Raw genomic sequence first — 20,064 nt, 5'->3', positions numbered from 1 at the left:
TCCTCTCCACAAGAGGTTGCCATTCTACTCAAGAAACACCTGGGAAAACCATGTTTTCCCTAAGAACTCATCAGGACTAGGAAAATTCCAAGAGGTGGAGAGCTATGGGTTGCAGAGGGACCCTTTCCTATGCAGACTTACAAATGGTCACATTTGCCAGCTCAGGTCTTACACTGGGCTCCCCCCATCCCACTTGCATCCCTCTAGTGAGGACACTACATGCTAAGTGATCTGACCGTAACCCTGATTATCAAAGACCTCTCCAGAATGCACCTGCTGCTTGATTCTTAGGCATACCTCCAGATGGTATACCAGATGGTATAGTCATGCCCCATGGTATTGACATTCACAAAAAAACAGACAGGCAGAAACACCTAAGTTCAGATATATGGCCACATAGACTCATAGCCTCAGGGGTCTAATGGTCATCATGTTCCTTAATTTAGAGATGAGGAAACTGAGGCAGAGGAAGGTTAAAATAACTTAGGATCATTGATCTAGAGTTGGAAGGGACCTCAGAGGCCATCTAGTCTAACCACTGTCATTTTAGATAGGGGCACTAACCCCTATCTAGTGCCCTGTCCTCTGCCCTACACTGCCTTGTCCCATCCTCATTTCTCAAGGTGTGGTTCCCATTCTCCTGATGATCTGCATTGTGGTCCTTCCTTGGAGACTCAAAGCCACCAGCTAACTCCTCTCCTCCCCCAAAGAATGGGATCCCTCAAAGCCCGGCAGCAGGAGGGCCTTACAGTAAAGGTGGTGAGCACCCAGTCCTTGGGGAGCCCTTTTGCTCTGCGGAACTTTTCATTGATGTATTTGTTGAGGCGGTCCATGCTCCACACAGTCTCTTCCTTTAGGAGCACGTACAGAGGACTTTTCTTTTGCATAAACTGGAGGAAAGGAAGAGAAATAAATATGGTCCCAAAAATCCCCACCAGGCTTCCTAGCCACGGATATCCCACCCTTAGTCCCTGAAATAGCAAGAAGAATCCTTCAAGCCATAAATCCTCGGCAGGTACTACGCCTGCCCTTTCCCATCTCTACCAATTACCTTCTATTTATTCTGCGTTCTCTTCATGTGTATATTTGTGAAGATATAGATTCTAAGGGTAGGCTCTAAGTTCCCAGAGACTAGGAACTCTGTTTGTTGGTTTTTTTCCTCAGCTCCTGGCCCAAAAGGATAGGACCAGATCTACAACTTCTTGAACTTCCAGATGAGAAAACTCCTACCAGAGCAGGTCAGGACCTTCTCTGCAACAGAAGGTCTTAAGGAGTTGACAGGGTAAGTGACTTGCCCAGGATCACATGATCAAAATGTGTTAGAAGTGGGGCTTGAACCCAGATCTTATCTGGTTTCGAGGCCAGCTCTCTAATCAATATACCAACTTGCCTCTTACTTGGCAATTCATTATTATGTGGATTAATTGTGCAGATTAATTAGAGTCCCACACCTGCTTCATAGATCCTTCCATAAATATAGACAACTCTCCTGTAGATCCTCCCCCCTCCCCAATTACAGATGGTTCTCCCACATGGAGTTCCCCAACCACCGATGCCCCCCATAACTGCAAAATTGCCTCTGACAGACCTTTCCCTACCAGGTTAGAAGATTGTTGTTGTTGTCGTGTGTGTGTGTGTACGTGTATGTTTGTGTGTGTTAAGGGGGACATACAGACAGGGCACCTTCAGGTTTATGGACCTAAGGAATCTAAAGGTATCTACAAGTACAACCTTTTAGGGTTGATTTGACCAGCTGACCTCATCTAGAGACTCTTCCCCACAAGTTCAAAAGATTCCTTCAACCCCTTTCTCTGGCCCTCCACCTCCAATCTAATCCAACAAACATTTATTAAGTATGTACCATGGGGTAGGCACTATATTAGATTGCCCCCCCAGGGAATTTATATGCACCCCAAAGACATGTAAAAAACATGAATTTTTTTAGGAGGAGGGAAAGAATGCTTATATAAGTACTTATATGCTTATGCTTAAGGAGATTAAGTAAGGTTTGCACAGTTTTGAAGGAAGCTAGGAGGTGAAAAGGGAGGGCATTCCAGGTTTGGGGGTCAGCCCCCAAGTTAGAGGGACTGACAAATAGGCCAGTTTGGATGGCTGTTAAGAGTCTGTGAAAGGGAGTGACATACACCAAGTCTGGAAAGGTAGACGAATCAGATTTGGGGGAGATTTTAAATGTCAGACTGAAGAGTTTGCATTTTATCCTAAAGGCAACAGAGAATGATTGAAAAATCCTTGAGCAGCGGAGTGACCTGGTTTTTAAGAAGACTGTCTTAGCAACTGAGCTTAGAGAAGGTGAGAGACTTTGGAAATGCAGAGATCAATTAGAATGTTGTAGCAATGATTCAGGCAGGACATGATGGGATTCTGAACTGGGATGTTGGTGATATGAGTAGGGAGAAGGGGATGGATGGAGACACATTGAGGATGTAGAATCAATGAGATTTCCCAGCCAATCAGATATGAGGTGAGAGAGATTCGAATGACTCCAAGGAGATGAACCTGGGTGACTGGTAGGATGATGGTGCCCTCGACAGAAATAGGGGAAGTTTGGAGGAGGGGGCCCTTATCTTCCACCTGCCCAGGTCCCTTCCTGGGCTATGTTGACAAACCGGGCCTGGGAGAATGGACATTGTATAGAGAGAAAGGGAAAGAGGGAGGAGAAACAAAGCAAAGAAGAGAGGCAAGACTGGGAAGAGAGAGGGAAATGGGGAGAAGGAGATAGAAATGGTTATAGAGGGAAGGTGGTGGGGCTAAGGAGGGAACCTTCCAGGTATGGGGTTCAGCCAATGCAAAGGCCCTGGGAGATGGAGAGTGCATGGAGCGAACCTAAGAGTAGGAAGGCCAAGTTGTGGAGGGCTTTAAAAACTAAATGGATGATCTTGTCTTTGATCCTAGAGAAGACAGGAGCCACTGGAGTTTACTGAGTGGGGGGTTGGGGTGATATGGTCAGACCTGGAGTTTTAAAAAGATCACCTTTTAGTCTATGGGACTATGGAACTATAGTCTATGACCATGGGAGAGGGGAGTGCCATGATTGCCCCTCCCTGTGACACCCCGGGGACCTCTCCTCATACCTGATTAGTCAAATGTCCTGCAAGGTCCTTGGCCTTGGGGTCGTAAAGGCTCAGAGTCAGCCTTGCGTAGCCATGACTAAAGAAGACCATGTAAGGCATTGCGCAGGCAATTAGCAGGTAGGATCGCACATCAAACTTCTTCCCATCCAGGAGCAGTGGGTTGTGGATATATCTTTGGGAAAGTAGAGACAGGCTGACTACATTCCTCCCCCCGCCCAAATCTCTCCCTCCCTCCTTCAAACTTCTCTCTTGTTGAAGGTGCCTGGTCACCCAAGATGAAACCCTTAGAATTATCCTTAACCCTTCTCTCATTCTCACCTAGAGGTTGCTAGGGGGCACCATGGAGAGAGTGCTAGGACTGAGTTCAAATCCAGCCTCAGATACTTCCTAACTATGTGACACTGGGCAAATCCTTAACCTTGCTCTGTCTCAGTTTCCTCAACTGTAAAATGGATTTAATAATATTGTGAGACTGATATAATATTTGTAAAGCACTTAACACAGTGCCAGGCACACAGTAAGTCCTTAATAATCACCTCCCCCCAATATATCCAATTAGTTGTCAAATCTCAAGGATTCTACCTCCACAACCTCTTCCTCTTCCATCCCCTTCTCTCCACTAGACTCTCCCTTGGTTATTGGATCTTCTGCTTACTATCTGTGTGACCTTGCCCTATTTGGACCTCAAAGTTCCCCAGACTTGACATTTCATCCCCCAACCTTTTGTCTTTGCACAGGCTGTTCCTCTTTATGCCTGGAATTCTCTCCTCCCACTTTTTAGAATTATTAGCTTTCCTTCAAGGCTCAGTCCAGGTACTATCTCCTACATGAAGCCTTCCTTGATCTTCCCTATCCCTCCTCTTCCTCAAACCCCTGTCCCAAGTTGTTAGCATTCTCACCCTCATGAAAATTCTTTTGCATTGGAAGAAGCAGTGTGGTACATTGCATTTGGAGTCAGAAGGACCTGGGGTCAAATCCTACCTACTATGAGCATCAGGATGGTTTGTGACCCCAAGTGGGCAAGTCACTTGAATTCCCTAGGCCTTAAGTTTTCTAATCTGTAATGTAAGGGGATTGGATGAGATATCCTTGGGAGCCCTTTCCAGCTCTTGTCTCTCCTCATCTTTGGGCAGTGGTGTCCAAAGGATGGGAACATTACTCAAGGCTGGAAGCAAGGGCTACCCTTGTTTAATCATGGGTCCAGGATTAAAGGTGGGTGTCATAGCCACTCCTAACAGACAGTCATGACCTTAAGTCCTTTAAACAAAGATACAGGGTATAAAGTGATCCCAGGCTTCGAGTTGGAAGGGACCCCAGTGACCCTCTAGTCCAGACTTCTTATTTCATAGAGTAGGAAAGCAAAGGCCAGAGAAGGAAGTGATCTGCCAAGGTCCTACAGGTGGTACACAGCAGAGGGGAGAGTCTAACCCCAGACTCCAGAGCAGGGTCTTTCCTCTGGGCCACACATAGATCTCTCCTACAACCCAAATGCCTAGAGCTGATCCCACCCACCTCTGTATGACTCGTGCCTGAGGAGCCTTAAAGGGCATCTTCTTGTAGGTGGGATCATCCTCAATGCTCTGCATCTTGGCCTGGAGAGAAATTGCTTCCTCTTGGGTCCTGATCAGGAAAATGCCTTTCCCTTGGTTGGAAGCAGTGGGCTTACAGATCCAGATCTCTTCATCTGCAGGCACAGAGAGTGGTGAAGGTGGGGAGAGGAGAGAGGTAGAATTAACTCTGCCATGTCATTCATGCTACCTTCTGGCATTGAGTGGTGGGGGGTAGTCTGGCTTAGGCCTTCAGTTATGCTTTGGTCTTTGGGATGACAGACCCCTCAAGGTGGGGGGGAGTCTGCAGGTGCCTGAGTCCCCTCCCTTCCCCCTCCCTCTCACCATAGAGTGGGACTGACAGCTTACCATGGAACACAGTAATGAAGTTTTCCCTTTCATCTTTCATATCTAAACGGTAGGTCTCTGGGAAAAAGTCTTCCATTTTCAGAACCCTGTGGGAGAGTTCAGCATGAAGGACAAAGGGAAAGGAGGGGAAAAGGAGAGAGTCACCTTCTTGAATCATTCATTCCAGCCCTCTTTCCTTCCATATCTTGTCTCTTTCCATTCATCTCTCCTATCCACCCTTTCATTCTCCTTCCCTCCTTCCTTCCCTATCTTCCTCCTTCCTTTTCTCCCTTCCTTCCTTCTGTCCATCACAGAAACATTTATTGAATGCCCACTTTGTGAAATAAGCATAAGGCTTGCTTGTTTGCCACCCTTCCCCTCAACTGAGGCCAGGACACTCAAGTAAAGCTTGCAGAGCCATCTGCAATCAAAGCCATCACCACTGACTTTGGAGTCAGAGCACCTGAGTTCATAGCCTACCCTGTCACTTTCTGTGTGATCTGGGTCTCAGTTTTGTCCTTTCTAAAATGGGAGGGGCAGTTAGGACTAGTGAATCCCCAAGGTCTTTTCCAGGTCTAAATTGATGATCTTTACGGGAGAACACTGGCTTAGGGTGTAGAGGCATTGGGTGGGAGGGTGGGGAGTGGGGGGGGGGGTGTTGTCCTCACTTGATGTGTGCTGCAGTTGGTGACCTGGTGATCTTGCTCATGACTCTGGCATATTCTCGCAGGGCATTCAGGAGGCCGATCTTAGTTGTTAACAGCTTGTTGTTAGGGATCTGGTAGAGAAGTTGTTCGCCTGTGTCACAAAACACCAGGATGAGAAGATGGGAAGTGAGGAGATGGGTGCCTGCCTTTAAGGGGATTCCATTCTATGGTGTTAGGGTGCTCAGGAGGTGTTCCTGGGATGGGAGGACAGAAAAGAGGATGGGAAGCAAAGAATATGGGTGCATAGATGAAAAGAAAGGATAGACAGATAGAAATGGATGGGAAGGAAGTGAGGAAAGGAGAAGAGGAGGAGAAGATGGTTTTTTCCAAAGAACTATGACTTGTACATCCTACAGAGTGTAAGCTTCTTCAGGGCAGGGACTGTTTGTTTCATTTTTGTTGCCAGTGCGTCAGCTTGGCACATAGCATTTAATAAATATTGGTTAATTGAGTGCCTAGATATGACCCTCACACCACCAATGGAATGTAAACTCCTAGGGGCAGAGATGGTTTCATCTCTGTCTCCTGGGTGCTTCAGACTTTTCTAGCACAGAGTACTTGATATTTGACAATTAATTGATTGGTACAATTAATAAATAGATATTTGGTAATTGATTGATTGATATACCTTGATGCCCAGAGACAACTGCTATCTAATCCCCAAAGGCACCTTGCTGATATGCAGTCTGGCACATCCCACTCAAAATTTGTAGCTTCAGGGCTCCAGAACCTCTTCATTGTGCCCAGATGAATTAATGCCCAATTAAGCAATTGATTAAATATCACTTATTATATCAGGCTGCCCCTGTGCTAGGTGCTAAGGTCATATCAACAATGAAACAGCCCTGCCCTCAAGGACCTTATACCCTATTGGGGAGGGGGCAGAATATATAGAAAAGGTAGGGCTTTTAGGAGCCCTCAGCTGCCCTGTCTGAAGAGAGAGAATATGGGTAGCAAAGTAGGAAAGTACTTGGCCTTTCCCGGCTATTACTGGGTTCATTGACTCTTGAGTGTGGAAAGGAGTAGATCTCTAACACCCAAATTCAAGGGTCCTGAAAAGGACACAAGATGGGATCACTGATGTCTCCTTCCCACTGTTCTGGTGATGCTGCTTCTTGAAGAAAGCTATCTCAGTGACAGTGGACAGGGGACAGTTTATGAGGAGACTGGATTGTTCCCTTGTATCTTTCAAGGTGAGCAAAAGATGCGAGAAGGACATCAGGTACTTCATTAGGTATGGTTTGGTCTGGGGTTCTACTCATCCCAATCTCCCTCTGAGCCTGAAGGATGGCCTGGCCACTGCTATGACATAAGGTATTGGTTGGGATGGTGACCTGGTATGCTAAGGGCAGAAATCACCAAAGAACCTTTGGTGGGCTTTCTTGCAGGAAAGGGATTCATTTTATTCTGCTTGGCCTCATAGAGGACCCAACCAGCAGTAATGAATGGGTCAAACTACAAAGAAGCTCATTTATGTTGGATACCCTTGAAAACTTCCTAACTCAGAGAGTTGTCCAGGAATGGAATGAATTCCCCTTCCCCTCACTGGAGAGTCCTTCAGTTACTTGGCTGGGAAGGTATAGGGGAGATTCTTTTCCTTAGGAGCTTATGCTGGAGAATTATGGAAATCCTTTCAAGCTCTGAAATTCTGTGGTCTTGAGCCAGAAGCCTCAGTATGTTTGGCCAGCCAATTGGCTCCTGTCTGATAATCTGGACTGGCTGGGACCAATTCAGTCTGGGAAGCCCTTGCCCCACACCCTTGTCCCCTCCCCCCCTTTCTCTGGGCTGCACCTTCTCGAAAGGAGTAATAGGTGTCCCTGCATTTGGTCTCACACCATTTCAGCTTGTAATCCTCCCGACGGTTGTCATGGATTCTCTGCCAGCCTTTGCTTCGGCAATAGGAACTGATCCTGCCAGGATAACAAGATTCACTGGACTGTTAACGATGCCTTAATTAGCTCTGGGGCCTCAGATTCCCCTGAGGAGCTCCTGGGAAGGCTGACTGACACCCGAGGCTTTGCAGCTGGTCCCAAACCTGGGGGTGAGGGGGGATGGGAGGAGGAAAATGTGGCCCTGAGCCAGTAATTTTTCCTCCCATTCTTAATTAAAAAGTGAGCCAAGTAGCCTGTGGGCCAGCACTTGTGCAGCTGAGGAGGGGGGATGCCAGGCCAGACCTGGCAGTCCCCAGACCTGTGGGGACAGGGCAGGACAAAGTGAGTAGGGGTGGGTGTTCTGGGACATGCACCTCAATTTTAGGGTTGTTCACATCACTCTGGTGCCCACACTTTTGGTCAGGGAAGTCAATTAAGGCTTCAGTCCCTCCTCCCCTAGAGGCTTGCAGTGGTGCCTGGTTCCCTCCTCCCCATCTCCCTTCTTCCAAGAAGATTGCTTACAGCACGGCCCCATTGGTTCCCCCGATGTAGAAAAAGGGACCCTGTGTGGGAGGCAACTGCTTCTTCTCTCCCAGGCTGGGCTCTTCTGGGGGGTGGGGGTGGTTGGCTTGAATCCCTGGGGCTTCAGTTTTGGTCACAGCCTGTGTTTCTGGACGTGCAGGGGCACCTGCAAAAACATGACCCGACCCCAAGAGATGTCACCTTAGGGATTTTCCTCCCCATCTGTGGAGGAGTCAGGCTGGTCTGGGATCGGAGAGGAGCAAGGAGACATCCATCTAGGGCTGACTTGAACCCCTGCCTTTTGGAAACAGTCTGGGAAACCAAGAGACCAGGAACTCCCATCTCTACCTGGCCACAGAGTGAGAGAGAGAGAGAGAGAGAGAGAGAGAGAGAGAGAGAGAGAGAGAGAGAGAGAGAGAGAGAGCCAGAGCCAGAGCCAGAGCCAGAGCCAGAGCCTTTGGGCCCAAAAGTAGAGTAGGCAACCTTGGGACACACAGTGAATAAACTTATAACAGCATTACAGAACCTGACTTGGAAAGTACTTCAGAGACCATCTAGTACACCCCTTGATTTTACCAAGAAGGAAATTGGGGCCCAGAGAAGGGAAGAAACTTGCTCAGAGTCACACACCAGAGATGAAATTTGATTCCAGACCTTTGGATACAAGAACCAGTGCTCTTTCCTCTATATCAAGCATAGGGTCATAAGATTTGAGGGTTGGAAGAGATCTCATGGTAACTTGTCTAGAACAAATCCCTCATTTTCCTCATGAGGGGAACTGAGGCACAGAGAGAAAAAGAGACCTTCCCAATACCATGTAGGGGCTAGAATTCAAACTCAGGTGTTTTGATTCCAAACTAGGGCTATTTTCCCTGGAGGGCAGAAGCTGGCTGGCCCCTTCCTGGAGGCGGCATTGTGGACATTGACTCATGCTTTGGGTAGGGGTCAGGCTCTATGGCTTCTGAGGGCTCCTTGGAGTCTGAGATTTGAGGGTCCCTCTAGAACCTGGGGACTCTGATACACTCCATTGCAGGAGTCCTTAGACAGGGGTGCATGGCCTTAAAAAATAGAGATTTTTTTCATAACTGCATTTCATGTAATTTGGGTCCTTTGTGTCTCATGTATTCTATTTATGCTTTTAGAAACATGATTGTGAGAAGAGGTCCATGGGCTTCAACCAGACTATCCAAGGGGTCCAGGACACCAAAAAAAAAAGGTCCTGCTCTTAACTGAGTGCTTGTCATACTAAGTCCTGGGGAAAGATAGGTGACAAGATTTGGACACATGAAGCAATCCAAGATCTCTGGAGATCATAGACAAAGATAATGAGTGAACTCAACACCTGAAAACATTGCATACCACCTAGGAGGTATGGAGGGAGAATTCCAAGCAGAGGGCAGAGCAAGGTCATGATTAAAAGATTAGAGTGAACCTGGTCTGTGGGGCAGATAGGCAACAAGTGGGAAGACAGAGGGTTCAGGAGGAAGAGCATCAGGGGAGTGGGGAGTGGACTGTAGAGGGTCTTGAATGTCAGGATAAGAGATTTGGATTTCAGGCATGGGACAATGCGAGCCTTCAGGAAATGAGGAGAGCAGACACTATATCTAACAAATAGAACCAGAATTTTCACCTTAGGTTTGGAGTTCTGGAGAGTTGAGGGTTATTAAAGGATGGAACATGATCCTCTGGGATACCATGGGGGCAGCTGACAAATTCTTGACTTATCTTCATAATAATTTTATTCTTTAAAAGATGTAGTGATGGAGGAAATGCAATTCTGAAACTGAAACATCTGAGCATCAAGACAGAACTTTGGTTGCTGATGTAGAAAAGATGGGCACCTTGGGATGGGGGGAAGTGTGGATGGGTGGGAAGGGACCACTTTATCATAGAGTTCATAATAAAGAAATAGAAGAAAGTATAGTTTGTTGGACACCCTAGATTTGGGGAGAGTGGAGCTCAAAAGTGAGAGAAATATTAGAATTCCAACCATCGAAATTTCTGTAGAATGAAATTCTGAAGAGTTCACTGAGAAATACTTCTGCTATGCAGTCCCTAGAGCATAGTAGGCACTTAATGTTTGTTGACTAAGTTAATAAGGGGAAGCTCTCTAAACAGAAAGATGCATAGGGAATTCATTGGATGAGTCAGATTTTAATAAAGATAAGTGAAAACAAAGAGGCTAAATTCAAAAGAATAAAATTGGGAATGAGTTAAAGTTAGGGAGGGATGAATTTCAAGGTTTCTTTGGCTACTTTGGGGGCAAAAGCAGAGTCAAAAACAGAGATGGGTAAGTGATGTGATGATAAAAAAATGAGAGAGAGAGAGAGAGAGAGGAAGAAGAATTTCTGTTTTCTTGGTCAAGATGAATGATCTTTGGCATGAGGAGAAACAAAATAAACCCAAAGTTAATGAGTAGTTGAAAACCCAAGACAAAAGAGAAGATGGTGAGAATGAGTGAGTTCAGCTTGGAGTGAGTTCAGCTTACCTGCCCCAAACAAACTCCATCCTAACCAAAAGAGGGAGGGGAAGGGGAAAGGGACAAATATTTGTTAATTACCCACTATGTGCCAGGCACTTGTTCTAAGTGTTTTACAAATAGATGCAATTGGCTGATGGAAGAACATGGAGAATGGGAGAAGTGCTGATGGACTACAGAAGAGTCATTTTCTCCTGATTTTTTTTTTTTAAAAAGCAAAGAGAATGGATACTCTGACGACTATAGGTGAGGTCAAATAATTTCTCTCAAAATTCCAGAGCCTGTTATTCAAAGGGATGGATCTCAAGTAATTAGACAGGGAGGAGGGGCCCACTCCAACTAGCATGGCTCTGTCAAGTCATACCAGACTAAATTCATTTCCTATTTTTTTTTTTTTGGCTGAGGTAGAACAGTGGGGACAGCATGACCAAGTTTAACCAAATCTTTGGTCTGTCTTATACTATTCTTGTGGCAAGTTAGATGTCAAAAATAGGGTTAAGTAATAGAAGGATTATAGATTTAGCAATGGAAGGGACCTCAAAATGAGTGGTCATTGGTTCATAGAGTGTACACAGATAAAGAGTTAGAAAGGACCTTGGATAGAGGTCATCTATAAGGGAAATGATTGCCTGAGGTCACTCTCTAGGGCTGCTTGTTCAAGATACTAAGTAACAAAGGTGGAATTTGAATACAGGTTCCCTGACTCGAAGCGCCAGTGTTCTTTCTGGATGAATGATCAGAACCAAAGTATGAGTCAACTTCCAGGGAGATTTCTAGGGTAGTTGCTATGGGATCTGTCCTTGGTGCTGAGCAGGTTGACATTTTTTTTTATCAGTGGCTTGTATCTTCACCCTGTTTCATCCTGTTCATCATGTGTTGGTCCTGTTTGCAGACAATACAAAGTTTGGGGAAATAGTTAGTGCCCTAAGTGACATACAGGATCCCAGATGTATGACCAACAGGCTAGAAATGGACTGAATCAAGTTAAAGAAAATTTAATTGAAGTATAAAGGTCAAATTCTGTATTTTAGTTCAGAATTTGATGGAGCATAGCTAGACAGGTTTTTCATAAAAAATATCTTTGCAGAGGAGACTCACTCAAATGACTGTGACATGGCAAGCCCCCCAGATAATGCTATTCTAGGCTAATGTTAGAGGTATATAATGGTTACTTAAAATCAGAAAAATCCTCAAAAGTCCTTGTGCCCTATGACTAGGTCAGAGTATTGTGTCCTGTTTTGGGAACAGGATTTCCCAAAATTTTAGGAAGGATAGTAAAAGTGGAGACCAACATGGTGTGTTTTGTGTGTTTTTTGGGGTAGGGTGGGTGGGTGGAAGACTGGAAACCATGCCACAGGTGGAGGGAAGATTGGAGGCTATGCTATATGAGAAACAGTTTAAAAATCTAGAAGAAAAGATTTATTGAAGGGACATGTCATGGCTGAGTTCAAGTAACTGATGAGCTGTACTGGAGAAGAGAGACTGCTTGTTTTCTTCTTGGCCTCAAGAGGATAGAGCTAAGAACCTACTCAGATGGATACTAGGAACATTTTCATAACAATGGCTAAGAATTGTGAGTTTCCAAAGCAGAAAGGAAGATGATATGTTTTCCTTCATTCAGAGCATGGAGGACACTTGTCCAAGATGCTATAGATGGAACTCTTGTTCAGGGATGGAATTGGATGGAATGTCCTCTTGAGGTCCAATCTAACTCAGAGGTTTGTGATTCTGTCTGCTCAGTGGCTGGATGCTCTGGATCAAGGTAGAGAGTGGCATTGATGGTTGGAGCCCTGAGCTTGCCAATGGCCTGGTCTCCTTTGGTGGGGGAGAGCAGTCATATGGAAGGAAGTTTTCCCAATCCTTTCCTACTGGGCTCTTCCAGGTCTAGAACTGGCTACAGAGCCCAGTCAGCAATGTTCTTACAGGGCGTGGCATCACTGGCCTGATCATTAACAGTGATGCAATAGCCACCAACTTCAGCCACCCACTGAGGTGAGCAAAGAGTACTAGAAAGCTGGAGCCTAGGGTTTGGAGTCTGAGAATAATAAAATGATAAGAGCTTGGATTTATAGAGAGTGCTTTAAGTACTTTTACAGACATTATCTCATTTGATCCTTACAATAGCCTGTGAAGAAGGTGCAATTATTATCCCCTCCCCCATTTATAGATGAGGAAACTGAGGTTGAGAGGGATGTGACTTGCCCAGAATCACACAGCCAGTAAGTGTCTGAGGCAGGATCTAAACTCAGGCCTTCATGCGCCACCCATTTTGCCACCCAGGGTTCTATTACTTAACATTTCTTTTCCACTTTGCTGAGGTCAATATTATGGGCCTCAGTTTCCTCATCTGTACAATAAAGGAGTTGGACTCAATCTCTAAGGTACTTTCCAGCTCTACATCCTATGATCTGAATACTCTGGCTAACATGATATCCCTCTTTCCCTTTCCCAGCTGGCTTCTATTTTCCTGTGACATTCAGATACAGGACTGCATATGGCTGGGCTTGTTCATCAATTTCTCCAACATTGGCACTTCTAAACAGGATCAGGACATTCTCTCCATCCTCAGAACATGTATAATGGGAGAGTTTCCATGCTGCTCTCCATGCCATTCTGAAGCACAGACCCCAAGATCCATCTGGTCTATTTGCCCTCCCAACATTCCATAGGACAAGACAAGAATCCTCCCCTATCTAGAGACAGACCCAAATCCCCATACTTCCTTCTCCCTCTCCTACTAACGATCACCTTTTCTCTCTCCCTCTCCTCCTTTGTGCTCTGGCTCTTGGCATTCCCTCAGACCTACTGAAGAATTCATTGCCTTCCTGAACTCACTTCCTGGGTGTCATTCAAAAGTTAAAGACCAATTTCCCCCACTGACAGACTCTGCCATCAGCCAGTCCCTTATCCCCAACTCAATTTGCCTCATAACGGGGCTGTCCCCATTTCCTGACCCCAAGCAGTATACCAAGGATGATGATCCCCAATTTCCCTTGCTCACTCCCACCCCTCCAGTCTTATAATGAAGTTATCTTAGACACCACCCCTAAAGTTACAATATAATATCCTGGTCCCAGTGTCAGAACAGGGCTCAGTTTCCATCACTAGCATTGTGATAGTCAAGGGGCTGCCATCCCTAACTGCCATCTCTGCATAGCACAGAGAACATTCCGCTTCTCCTTAAAGATATGTCCTGAATGTGACTGGGGCTTACTGTAGGAGGCCAGATGCTCCACATCACCTCCTCTCCATAGGGTCCCCTTGGTGGGAGTAGCTCTGACTTGGACACTTACTGTATTCTTTCCTTTATTTCTTCTCCCTACCACTGTTAGTGTGATTGTCCTGCCTGCAGTCACCTCCCCTCTACTCTGTATGTGTCTAGTTATTTACAAGTTATTTCCTGTCCTAGAATATACGTTTTTGAGGGAGGGGGCTGTTTTTACTTTTCTTTGTTACCCACAGACCCCCAGCCCCGCTACCTTCCTCCACCAGCTTAGCAATAGTACCTGTACATAGTAAGCACCTAATCATTGATTTAAGTGCACAGGTCTAAAGGGACCTTGGGTCTTTGGGGAGAGATGACAGTGGTGGCTTCAGTTTGTGGCTCAGGAGAACCAAACAAAATTCACAAGAATAAAAACCAGGGATGGGATTTCTCCCACCCCCAGGCCACAGTGCAAACTGTACACATACATCTAACATGTATAATTTCTATATTTAATATTCCTGTTAAAATGAGGAGCCCTCAAGCCCCATTAAGAAGGGCCCCCATGATGGCTCCCTGGGCCATAGAGGACCTCTGAGCTTCTTTGCAATTCTCAGACCTTATTCCCTATGCTCTAATGACAACGGTGGCCTTTAAACTCGGGGGATTCTCCTCACCCAACCTCAGTACAATAATGAGATAATTCCCCCCATCCTCATCCATTGAGGTGGTTTATCTTCATTTTCAGTGTTATAATAAGGTTCACACCTAATCCTTCTAGCATCGGGATGAGGTTACCTCTACCCTTGGTCTTGTCTTAAGGGAGTTATATTCCTGTTCCTTTTCCAAACACTATAAGGGGATTATGTGTGTGTGTGTGTGTATGTGTGTGTGTATGTGTGTGGTGTGTGTATCCATAGTGTTCTTTCCTGTGACCCCCTTGCATTATAATGGAGTTATAACTAAAATGTATAAAGCATTTAAAAATTTGCAAAGTGTTCTATAAATATTCTCTCATTTGATCCTCACAATCACATTTGAAGGTAGGTTAATATAATAATAATATTATTATAATATCCATTTTGTAGATGGGGAAACTAAGGCAGACAGACTTGTCTGGGGTCACACAGCTAGTAAGCATCTAAGGGAGGGTTTTAACTCTCAAGTCTTCTTGACCCCAGTGCTCTATCCACTGAGGCATGAGCTCACCTTCATCCTCTTGACTTCTGCCTCCTAATTATCCACCCCCCCCCCATATAATGGGACTATCCTCATTCCTGGATCCCAGGATGTCTCCATCACTGACTCTAGCTCTGGTAACCCACTGGATCTGATCCTGACCTTTTCCACTCTTAGACCTGCTTAGCACCACTTGGAAGTGTTTACTTAAACACCCTATCCCCATGAGGGAGCCCGAATTAATGTTGTTTCTCAGTAACCATTATATAATAGCACCTTAACCAAGCTATAGGTTCTCTCTCTCTCTCTCTCTCTCTCTCTCTCTCTCTCTCTCTCTCTCTCTCTCTCTCTCTCACACACACACACACACACACACACATACAATTTTCCCTGTCTTCCACTTTTTTTTTTGAGAGGTGGACAGTGGAGAGAGCTGCCTGCCTAGAAGCATTTCATGCTCAAGGCAATCAAAATATGGTTGCTAGGAAGACCAGAACACTTCCAGCCAATCAGAGAGGGCACCCAACACACATCCACCACCATGTTCATGCATGAGCCATATATACATCCTTTACCCTGGTGGAATAGGGAGTGGGTGGCAATGCTTATCTCTATCTTCTTTAGGGTGCAGGTGTGAGATCATGTGAGACTGGGCCCTTCACTCTCATGATCCCAGGTCTATCATGAATCCCAAAGGTTCACTCTCCTCTGATCTTAAGAACCTACACCTGGGAAGAGCCCTGGGAATAGACAAATTGGAGTAATAACAGTAATGATGTTAACAACTAACAGGTATATGATACTTTAAGGTTTACAAGGCACTTGACATATATGTTGGTTAACTCATTTGGTCCTCACAATAACCCTGGGAGGTAGGTGTTATCATCATCCCGATTTTACAGATGAGGAAACTGAGGCTCTCAAGTCCAACATTCTGTCCACTGGGACACCTAGCTACCCTTGAAGATGATTTTTTTGGAGGGAAAGGATGGAGGATGAGGTCTGGATTTATAATTTCATTTGCCCAGTGAACTACCATTGAGGAAATTCCTTCCAGCAATGCAAACTGGGATTGGAGAAGGAGAAGGGAGTAGGAGGGGGACAATGAAAGGCTAAATGATTTGCCCAGGGTTGCACAGTTTTTATGTGTCAAAGGGGTAACTTATGTCTTCCTGACTATGCTCTTTATCTGATGGCTCTTGATCTGCTAACATCTCTGAAAAAGGATACCCTCTCTTCTAAGTAAAGAACTAACTTAATAAGCTTCTATGAGTCTGAATTTTGGCCGCCTAAAATGTCTCACACTGATAACTTAGTCTCTAAGAAACAGGTTCTGAAGCTGAAAGGGTCCCTAAAAACAACACTTCCATTACAGATGAGGAAATGAGCATCCCAGGGAAACGGAGCTATCCAAGGTCACACAGATAGTGTCAGAAGCAGGAGTCAAAACTAGTTAATGACATGACTCCAGGATGTAATAATAAATCTTCCCATTTGAGCATTTCTAAAGGGGCTTTCCATACAATAATCTCCTGGGATGGCAAGTGTAAATGTGATTATGTCCACTTTACAGATGAGGAAACTGATGCCCAGAGCAGATAGTTAGGTGATTTGCACCATCTTAAGTAAGCATTGGTGTTGGACCTTGAACTCAGTTCCTTCTGACTCTAGGATACAGGTGCTCTTTCCTACAACTCCTGCTTATGGCTGGATCCAACATCAATGTCATGGTGATGGTCATCTAGGGGTATAAATATAAATCCTAACCCATTTATAACTTAGTCAGTCTTATAGAGATGCCTGAGATTAAGCAATTTGCTTGCCTGTGGTCATATAGCTATTGTCTGTCAGAGGTAAAATTTGAACCCAGGTCTTCCTTCTCCTACTACACTGCCTCTCACTATGGCAGGAATAGTTTTTATAAGGAAGTGAATGGAGGTTCAAAAGCCTGAAGGTGGGGGTGGAGGAGGGGTCAGTGCCCTCAGTCCAGAAGGATCCAAGTTACCCCCCAACCTCTCTGTTCTCATTCTGATGACCGTGAGCCTCCTCCCCGGGGGCCTGAAGTGACAGGTACAGCCAAACTACAGCCTCCCCTGGCCAGTCCTTTAGATCTCAGAAGAAGACTTTTGAAAGCCCTGGGGCTCTGGCATCTTCTGGCCAAAGCCAGGTTTTTGCCTCTCTGGTGCTGTTGACCTTACCTTCAATGGATGTTTTTTCCGGCCCCATGAGTGGATGAGGATGGTGGTCAGTTACAGTGTGAGACCTGTGTTTACAGCGAACATTCTTCCCTTGCTAGTCCTTGGCCTCTGCCCTCTTCCCCTCCCTCTGTGGGAAGGGGTAGGGGTCTAGTCACAATGTCCATAATGATGTCATTTGTGGCTACAGGGCCAGACCATTGTCAAGTGGGGGGGGGGGGTGGAGATGGGAAAGGAGCAGTATGTTGCTTAAAGGGCCCACTCCTTGAAGGTGGATAATCTCTCCAAACCCCCAGCTCCATAAAATCCCTATTCTCTTAGCCTCCCTCTCCTATTAAATGTCCTTTGCCTTCTACCTGAAATCTTCTATGGGGGAACCTACAGCCCGAAGCCCAGTGATCACTTAATACAGGAGATCTGTGGAAAGAGACACCATCCTAACATTCACCACTCAAATCTGGATGTGTAACCCTGGGCAATTCACTTTAATACTCTTTGCCTCAGTTTCCTCAACTGTAAAAAAAAGATAATAGCACCCACTTCATAGGGTTGTTGTGAGGCTCAAATAAGATAACATATACAACATCTTGCAAAATTTGGAGTGCTAGGATAATGATAATGACAAGGACGGTCACTTCCTACGTATCTTGTTCTCATTTTTTCTTTGGAGTTCAACTATAAACAGTTGGTGCTTAATAAATATTGTTTGACTTAGCTCAGGAAACTGCTCTCCTGCTATTATTGTTTCCTGTGGATGATTGCATAGTCAGTCAATCAATCAGCATTTATTAAGCACCTACCATGAGCCAGGAACTCAGGAACTATGTTAAGTGCAGGTGGATAAGATTTCTGCTTTTTGTAGAACAAAAGTCATTTTGTCCTCTCCAGGCACTGATGGAAGCATTGTTGGTTCAGTCCCTAGAAGACGGGACAATAGGGATGATATTCATTTCTTCTCGTTCCCATACAATTTTTTTTAAGCAATAAGGACTTTGATCACAAAAGGACAACTGTAAATTGTCTGTGGCCCAGTGTCCCCAATCCCTGGGGTGGGAGTGGGGAGGCCAAGGACTCCAGGCTATGTTGCCCCCTTCCTCCCCTCATTCCCCAGGACGTACCAGGGCCATAGCACCATGAGAAAGATGAGGTGGAATGGCCTCTCTGAGAGGCAGAGGGGTATGTGTGTGGAGGTGGGGAAAGAGAGCACTAACAGACACCAAACATATCCCCCTCCTTCCATACCTCTCTGTTTCTTTATGGATTTTTGTCCCGGGGTGGGGGGAATGATATGCTATTGAGGTAAGAGATAAGGTCAAGAGCCATCCTGAGGCTTGAGAGAGGAAGACCTTGACTGTCCCTCTCTGCTGGGCTTGCTCTGACCTCAGCTCTATCTTTCTGCCACTGAAACAAATGGCTCCCCCATCCACCTGGCAGTAGGGGCTACCAGGGTCAGGGGTTGCCTCTTTGCTAAGGTTATCCCTGCTGCAGAGTCAAAAGAATAGTCCCTGTCCATCCCATTCCCCCCCCACCCCAGGGCTCTCAGAGCTGGGCCTGGGCACCTGCTGAGGTCAGAGCCCTTGGTATATAGGGAGAGGAGAAATGAGGTGGCACCCAGAAAGCCAGACCCTGACCCCCCATGTTCTGCAGAGCTGGGGAAGGGCCTCCTTGCTAGGGTTAGTCCTGCTCAACTTAAAGAGCTTAGCTCTTCTGCTAAGTCTCTACATTTTGAAAACCTTTTTCTTCCATATAGGTTGGAGACTGACTGGGTATGTTTGGGATGGTGAAATCTATTCAAACCATTCTCAAGTTTTTAAGGATTCATATTAATTATGATTCCTGTTTCATTCTCGTTTGTGATGTTTCAGATAAAAGCGGTTTGTGGGCAAAAGTCATTAACCAGCTATTATTTCTATCGGATTTTGTTCTACTAGATTGAACGATTAGACATATTAAATTAAATATATTACTCTACTTGATACTTCATGTTCTTCAGACTAATATCTCAGATGGACAAAATGACTTTTGTAGCAATAGAAATACTGGCCCCATCCTCTTAGCCTTAGGGAGGCTAAGAGAATAATGAGTTCCTGGCTCATGGTAGGTGCTTACTAGAAGCGTCTCTGGGAAAACTCCAGGAGGATGGGGACACCATGGCCCTCATCCTGCTCCCAGATGGCTGTGATTTTGTCCACCTGGCCTGATATTTTGAGAGCTGTCATGATAATAGTTATGTTAATAATAGCTAGCATTTATGCAGCTATTATTATTATGCAGCTATGTTAACTCATTTGATGTGCACAACAACCCTGGGAGGTAGGTGCTATTATTATCCCTATTTTACAGATGAGGAAACTGAGGCCAACAGAGGCTAAGTGATTTCCCAGGGTCACACATTTTGTAAGTCATTGAATAAACTTGGTCCCCTAGCTGCCTATGATGAGGAGGAGGACAGAATCAGTGTCCTGGGAAATTATCACATACCAATTCGGATGAGATGATCACTCACCAAGTTCTGAGGACTCTTCCTTCATGGTATGTCTCATCGGTCCAGGGAGGCAGATTTTGGTTCATTGGATGGAAGGAGTTTCCAAAAATTAGAGCCACCCACAAGTGAAATGGTCTGTTTCAGGAGGTAGTGATGAAATTCTCATCATTGAAAGTGTTCAGGCAGAAGTAGGGATGGGCCCCATCAGGCACGCTGTAGAAGGGGATTCCTTCAGGAGATGGGAGGTTAAGGCTAGCTGTGACCTCCACCATCTTCTCCAGTTCTGAGATTCTAATATTCTACTCCTATTGCCACCATCCTAGCCCAGACCTTTCTCACCTTTACCCTGGATTAACACATAAGCCTTTTCATAATTAGCTTTTCACTGCCTTCATGTCTCCCCTCCCTAATCCATCCTGTACACGTGGAATGAA

The 20,064-nt window shown here is 45.5% G+C and overlaps 1 protein-coding gene across 4 annotated transcripts in view; it reads right to left on the bottom strand.

Annotated features, from left to right (window-relative positions):
• The window catches only part of TTLL10 (tubulin tyrosine ligase like 10), a 45,307-nt gene that overhangs the window by 12,844 nt on the left and 12,399 nt on the right, over window positions 1–20,064 (bottom strand). For 3 of the 4 annotated variants that reach the window (XM_072608441.1, XM_072608439.1, XM_072608440.1), the window contains exons 3-9: window positions 8,088–8,253; window positions 7,486–7,604; window positions 5,656–5,785; window positions 5,009–5,094; window positions 4,605–4,776; window positions 3,093–3,264; window positions 750–890 (exon numbers count right to left, since the gene is read on the bottom strand). In XM_072608441.1, coding sequence (XP_072464542.1) covers window positions 750–890; window positions 3,093–3,264; window positions 4,605–4,776; window positions 5,009–5,094; window positions 5,656–5,785; window positions 7,486–7,604; window positions 8,088–8,253 — 986 coding nt within the window. Of the gene's footprint in view, window positions 1–749; window positions 891–3,092; window positions 3,265–4,604; window positions 4,777–5,008; window positions 5,095–5,655; window positions 5,786–7,485; window positions 7,605–8,087; window positions 8,254–17,148; window positions 17,296–20,064 lie in introns of those variants that run through there. The other variant, XM_072608442.1, reaches the window with a different exon arrangement.

The sequence above is a fragment of the Notamacropus eugenii genome, chromosome 5 (genome assembly GCF_028372415.1).
Source record: "Notamacropus eugenii isolate mMacEug1 chromosome 5, mMacEug1.pri_v2, whole genome shotgun sequence".
In the NCBI taxonomy this organism is placed as follows: domain Eukaryota; kingdom Metazoa; phylum Chordata; class Mammalia; order Diprotodontia; family Macropodidae; genus Notamacropus; species Notamacropus eugenii.
This window is presented reverse-complemented; position numbering and strand designations above follow the sequence as displayed.